A 6830-nucleotide genomic window follows, 5' to 3' on the forward strand; every position below is an offset into this window, starting at 1 on the left:
GAATGATGATGGCAACAAATGTACAAATGTGCTTGACACAATGGATGTGTGGATGGATTGTGATGAGTTGTACGAGCCCCCAATAAAATGATTAAAAAGAACCTGAGTCAGATATATTTGAGATTTAGGGTGGGACCAACTGTGCAGTAAGATGCTGTTTCAACATGCATCTTGACTGATAGCAAATTCCCCATATTAGCAAGGTGAGAAGTTTATTTGTATCTTATTTTATAGTTTGAGTTGAATCATGTCAGCCACGTGGTTACTAAATAAGAGAGCTGATATTATGCTTTCTCTTAGTTGTCAATTGCTGCTGTAACAGAACTACCACAAGTGGGTAGCTTTAACCAACAGAAATATATTATCACACAGTATAGGAACTGGACGTGCAATTTCAGAGTACCGACTCTAGGAGAAGACGTTCTGTCCCTGTTGGCTCTGAGGTCCTTGTCTCTGAGCTTTTGCTCCTGGGCAATCTTCATGTGGCTTGCCATCTCTCTTCCCCAATTCTTTGGCTTGCTTGTTGGCATAATAGTTACATGTTGGGCTGCTAACTGCAAGGTCAGCAGTTCGAAACCACCAGCCACTCTATGGGAGAAAGAGGAGGCTTTCTACTCCCGTAAAGAGTTACAGTCTTGGAAACCCACAGGCCGTTCTACCCTGTCCTGCAGGCTCATGATGAGTTGCTACTGACTTGCCGGAGTGAGTTTCGTTTGTTTGTTTGATCTTAAAAGGTATTGACTCAAGACATATCCTACACTAATCCTGCCTCACCCACATAACATAGACAATCCACTTCCAAATGGGATGAGGACCACAGGCAGAGAACTACATATTTACAACACACACTTTGGGAGATGTCATTTCATTAATAATACTTCTCATAATAATTTCTATTAATTACTTTTAAATCTCTGTAGATTGTCATTTTCCCAAGGAAGGACCTACAACCCTTCCTCATCATTATAATTATCTCCTTGATCATCTGCTGACATTGAGACCTATAGCAGCTGCTGCCTGCCTGCCTGCCTGCTTGCTTGCTTGCTGAAGCCAGCTGTTGCTTAGCTCCCTGGCACCATTGGGGGCCTGTCCCCTGGCTTCCTGGCTGGCACTGAGCTCTGTTCTGTTGTGTGATGGTGGCAAAACATAGCCAACACGTTTTCCATCTCTTTTTATTCTGCAGCAAAAGTATTGGGAGGCCCTAAACTCAGAGCAGGTATGGACAATCATACTCTGTTTCGGGAGAGATTTCCTGTGGCTTGATTTCACCTCCTGTTTGTTTGTTTCCAATCTTTTGCCAAGCCTTCAAGACCTGGAGAAGCAATAGAGATCTTTGGAGATGACTGGACTGTTTTACCTTTTGGAACATTGGTTTCAGGTTGCATTTGTCCTTTCCCTTTTTGAAGCATTTAATGTTTTGTTGTTGTTGAGAGTATACACACCAGAACGTTTACCTGCTTCAACAGTTTCTACATGTACAATTCATCGACACTGATCACATCAGGCGAGTTGTACGGCCACCCTCCCATTCCTTTTCTCCATTGTGCCACTCCATTTACATAAATCCACTACTCCCAGGAGGGAGCTTCTTTGATCCCATATTGACCTTGAGAGATCACCATGCTTAAGGCAGACATTCTTTCCAAGTTAAGCTAAACTCCTGTTTGATTTTAAGAGGACTTGGTATTTAAAGACTATTTTAGGGCAATAATGGGGGTGGGGAGAGGTCATCCAGTCTCATTGCTCCAGAAAGTCTAGATTCCATGAGAATTTAAAATTCTGTTCTGAATTCCCCCACCCCCACCTCTGATCAGGACTCTCCTATAGAACCTTTGATCGAAATGTTCAGTGATGGAAGCCGGGCACCCTTCAGTTCATCTGGTCTCACATCAAAGGGGACAGTGGTCCTTAGAGGCAGCCAGTTAGTCACACATTCGGTTTCCCCCTCTTACTCTCATTGACCATGCTGCTGGTGAAGGTAAGGTAATCTTGCACAGCTGATGAATGGAATTGCTGCCAATAAGCTGTACACTGGAGAAAGTTGTGGTAGGTATTTTAACAACAATGATTTAAAAAAAAAAAAAAAAAAAGACGCTGAGGCTGCTTATCCAGAAGCAGCTACCTCATGGGGCTTAATTCTTTGGTTTGGAGGTTTTGGGTCCGGGTTTCACGAGACCTCCCAGCTAACGGGCACAGTAACATGTTTATTGCTTCTGTCCGACCTCCCGTTTGCTGTCTAGTACCTGCGGTCAAGAGACCATCTCTATTTGCCTGGAGCAACAGAGGAAGAGGGAGACTCAGTTTGGGTTTATAAGACACCCCCCTGGATGGCCGGGAGCGGGTGGGCAGCGGGGTGGAGAATGTAAACATGAGAGGCACGTCAGAAGATAGCAGATTTTCAGGGCCCTGCAGTCACAGTGCTTTCGCTTTGAGGGCATTACAATAAGCCACATCATAAAAGGAGGCTCAGAGAAGACTCAATGAAGAAACCGGATTTGGAACAAATGAAATAACTGCCTGTTAGTGAATCGATGGTCGTGGTGCTGAGAGTAGCCGCAGGGGTTGTTGAAATCAACATGCCCAGACAATGTCATTCTGAGACCTTGGTCAGCCACTGCTGCCATACCATGCCACCATTGCCTCCTGGTGACAGATGAATGTGTGTTAGGACAGCCACCTGTGTCTGGGGGTCTCTCAGCACTGTTTCTGACCAAAGAGTGGATCATCTTTCTTGGATTCCAGCAATGTGCTTCCAGGGTCATTGCAAGTTTTAAGACGTTCTGAACAAAAGGCATGAAAATGTCGTGTGAGGATTCCACCACGTCAAATGGTCCTCTTGGTTTGGGCAGCAGGTTGGCTGGAGTTAGACTGAACACCCCGAGACAGCCCTCTGGGGAGGTGAGAGCGGGGTCCCAACGTCAGGGCTCAAAGAATTGCCGGATCTGGAGCACAGCGCACTGGCAGCAGCGTTTCATTTTGTGACGTCTGTGGTCCCACGAAGCGGAGCCGGCTCCCCAGCAGAGAACAACAACAAAGAATCCCCAGGCAGCCTGTGAAGACGCCAACCAAGCCGTGGGTCTCCACCCCAGGAGGACCTCAGTGGGCCCCAGGGGGCAGCCTTTCCACAGAGCAGCTGAGTGCTCCCTGGGGTCGGGGTGGGGAGTTGCTCAGCATCATCGCAGAACGTGACCTAGAACCCGGGCCTCCGCTTGTGCCCTAGAAATGTAGGTCTGGCCAACCCAGCCTGACCTGTTTGTCCCTGCGTCTGGGGATTGTAAGAGATGGGAAGGGCTGACTCCGGGAGGGTACCGCCTGTGTTTTTTCTCCACAGTGGGACCCTGAAGATGTGAACCTGGAAGGAGCAGAGACCACGTGGAGATGCTCAGATCCCAGGCCCACAGCGGCTCCACAAGCCAGTGGACTTGACCTCTGAGGCTTGGCACCTTCTAGAGCCATCAGCACAGAGCCCAAGGGCAGGCCTTTGTCGGGCGGGGAGCGGCAGTCATTGCCGTAGCAGGCGCGAGCACTGCGGAAAGGCTGCTCCGGGAAAGTGAAGAACCCGGAACTGGGCTGGTCCGCGGCGGGGCTCAAAGCAGAGCTCAGGCTTCGGATCTTGTGGTCAGGCCTGGACGTGCCGAGTTTGTTCTGAAGATTAGAAGTTCCAGACCACTCTTGCATTGTAGAAATAAAGCTCTACCAAAAGGACATTGGACCTCTTGTCCTTTTTTGTCCCTTTAGACTCATGTATACCCTGAAGACCTGCTTGTGCCAGGCCTGAGTTCGCCTAACCGATGGCTAGTGTGTCTCCACAGAGCCCCATCCCACCGGGCCTGTTCGTTTTAGGAGCGGCTTGGCCTCATTCACAGAGAATCTGTGTATGAGCTACACTCTGGACTCTGGAGGCTTTGTGAAGAGTCAGACCAAAATGCCTGCCTCCTCCTAGGTGTTTCCTTGCCCCGAGCCTCTGTTGTAGCCTGATAATCAGGCTGTGGGGAGAGGGAGCAACTGGAATGACAGGGCCTGGAAGACCCACTGAGCGGTGCAGGGGATTCCCTATACTGGGGAGCACTCATCTTGAGATAAGATGAGATAATATGGTCTCGGTTGTGCTTCCTGTTATCTGCACTTCGAAGGCCTATCTAGAAAGTGTACAGTGAAAACGATATGAGCTATATGAAAGTGCAAAACACAATACTTGACTCGAAGTAGACTTTACAGATAAGTCTCCTTCTCTATACTTGGCGGTTTTGACCACATATACACAAGAAAGACAGTGACCAGTTCAAAGGAACCAGACTCACAACCGGGATGCTGGAGGTTTGCATCCTTGGTAACTCCAGTATGTGAATATCTAGCCCCTGCTTAAGCTTTTGCAAAGAAAGGGATTTCCCTGTCTCCCAAATTCGGTTGGTATCGTTGAGGGAAGGTTTGATCCCTAAGACAAGATGAGGAGGAGTCTGATGGTGTAGTGGGCTATGCATTCGACCCCACAGGAAAACACTGGTGGTCTACTCGTGTCAAGGTTTTAAAGTCTCAGAAACTCAAAGGGGCAGCTCTACTCTGTCCTACAGGGTCACTGTGAGTCAGAATGGAGTCAGTGGCGGTAAGCTTAGTTTTTTTGGATCACTAAGATTTTCTTCAAAGCCTCCCAGGGCAGTTCAGAATGGTGACGAGATGGATGAACATCATCCGATGGCATGCTCACATCATGGTTTCCCAGGGGGCATGGTTTCCCGTATCTCCCAGCGGCCAAGGTTCCCTTTCAAGTTTCTCCACTGGACTCTGCATCTTTGTTGAGCTGTTTTCCTTTGGGGGTAAGTCTCCTCAACAAAGGGGGAAAAACAAAAGGCCAGATTTCTTTTCTCCCGTTTAGGAATATGCCAGTGAATTTTCACTTACCACACAAGACTGACCTGTATATAAACTCAAGAGACAGAGCAATTGCATTCAGCCAAGTTTCAGATAAACCTTGAATCTAAGTTTCATGATCATAGTTCGATGTTTGGAGTTTGCTATGCTTTCAAGACACTTTAGAATTCACCTTTTACCAAGAACCCACTTTTTATTTGCTGTGACACAAAGAGATCACAGCATGGACATTTTAAAGATTTGCAGAATCCTTCCAGTTTGGAAAAGCAAAAATTCTTTACATCTCATTTCCAAAGTTGAGGTCTCCGGCATTTTATTTTGGCAGTTTACTTTGATCAAGCCTCATTCTTGCTAAACCATCTCTTACAATGAAGGCCATAAGAAAATTATTTTCTCCAGTGAGAAAGGAAAAGAACACACCGGTATTGGAAATGTCTCAAAATAATTTTGTAACATTTCTAATATTCTTCTTTTCTTTTCTGCCCTTCTTGGTACTGCTGGTCATTCTTCCACTTGACATCGTTCGTGTTTGGTTTATGCTTTGGCAGAAGAGCCTCTCTGGAAAGAAAGAACGCAGGACAGAGGACACAGTTTAGGAGGCTCTGTGCCAAACAAACGCACTGCCAAAGAGTCATTTCCAATTCATAGTGGCCCTACAGGACAGTGTAGAAATGGGTTTCCAAGACTATAAATCTTTACAGGTGTGGAAAGTCTCATCTTTCTCCCCCAGGGCAATCAGTGGCTGCGAACTGCAGCCCAAGTGGAAACTCATGCGCTACCAGAGAGCATGCCCAAACCCAAACCCATTTCTGACTCATAGCGGCTTATAATTGTAGAAGTCCAAGTGGGTTCGAGCCACTGACCTTTGATAGTAGCCCAATGCTTAACCCACTGCATCACCAGGGCGCCTTTATGCACACCTGTCTGGTAGAATTCCCAAGGTCATCACGTGAGAGGGGTAGTCTTAGACAAGCAATTCAGGAATGGTGCTAGACCAAACGATTTAGAGTACAATTCATTCATTAACCCTGAATGCTTGACGAGGCACCGCGCATCCCAGAAATTTAATTCACTGAGCGTGCCCGTGGATCTGCCGATGGGCAAGCTCAACATCATTCCGTGGGAAACTGTCCACGGTCTGCAGCGGGTTTGGTCCCTCTCCGGGGTCACGGGCACGCGCCCCGTCTTCAATATCTATTGGCTCATCCACGGTCCTCCCGGCGGGATAGTTAGCAGGGTCCCCACTGTCGGCACTGCTCAGAATTAAATGCTGGTTCCTCCCTACAGGAGCGGCAGGACTCGGAGAGCGCAGTGTCCACTCGCGCGGCTGCCAGAGTCCTTCCGGGAGAAGGGCGGTGTGGGCTCGGCGCATGCGCACTCGCCCCTGGTCGGCTCCGCCCACCAGAGCGGCCGCTTGGCCTGCTGAGCTGCAGGGTCCGGTTGGTTGCTTTTGAAAGGAAATGGTGCAAGATGATTTCACAGTTGCTAGCGCAACACCCTTTACGGTGCACTATAGACAGTTTTCTTCCAGGCTATTAAATATATTAAATACGCTTTTCGAAATAAAAGTAGGGCAGGTATAGGGGCTTAGAAAAGGGAATTAAATTGTACCAAAGACTCATGAGGAAAAATAGCACCCTTCGCCTCCTTTCCGCCCCCAACAGGCCTGACTTTTAGAAGCAACTACTTAATTTTTTTTAAATCATTTTACTGGGGGCTCATACAACTTTTATCACAATCCATACATCCATCCATTGTGTCAAGTACATTTGTACGTTTGTGGCCCTCATCATTCTCAAAACATTTGCTTTCTAAAGGCAGCAAGTTTTAACCACATGAGACTTTTTACTTCTGTAAAGAGTTTAACAGTCTCAAAAACCTACAGGAGCAGTGTTACCCTGGCCTACGGGCTCACTAGGAGGAAGCTTTCTACTCTCCGAAACACACAAGGGCACTTCTAC

General features: G+C 47.6%; 1 protein-coding gene across 1 annotated transcript in view; it reads left to right on the top strand.

Moving 5' to 3' along the window:
• TMEM44 (transmembrane protein 44) overlaps nt 1-3705 on the top strand; it is a 38945-nt gene extending 35240 nt beyond the window's left edge. Inside the window, 3 exon segments of the mRNA XM_045287581.1 lie at nt 1184-1216; nt 3332-3353; nt 3356-3705. Of these exon segments, the coding sequence (XP_045143516.1) occupies nt 1184-1216; nt 3332-3353; nt 3356-3426 (126 nt within the window). The 3' untranslated portion in view covers nt 3427-3705.
• Nucleotides 3706-6830: the final 3125 nt, after the last annotated feature.

This window comes from Echinops telfairi, unplaced genomic scaffold (genome assembly GCF_000313985.2).
Source record: "Echinops telfairi isolate 266 unplaced genomic scaffold, ASM31398v2 ScPeMD7_17;HRSCAF=63, whole genome shotgun sequence".
NCBI lineage: Eukaryota > Metazoa > Chordata > Mammalia > Afrosoricida > Tenrecidae > Echinops > Echinops telfairi.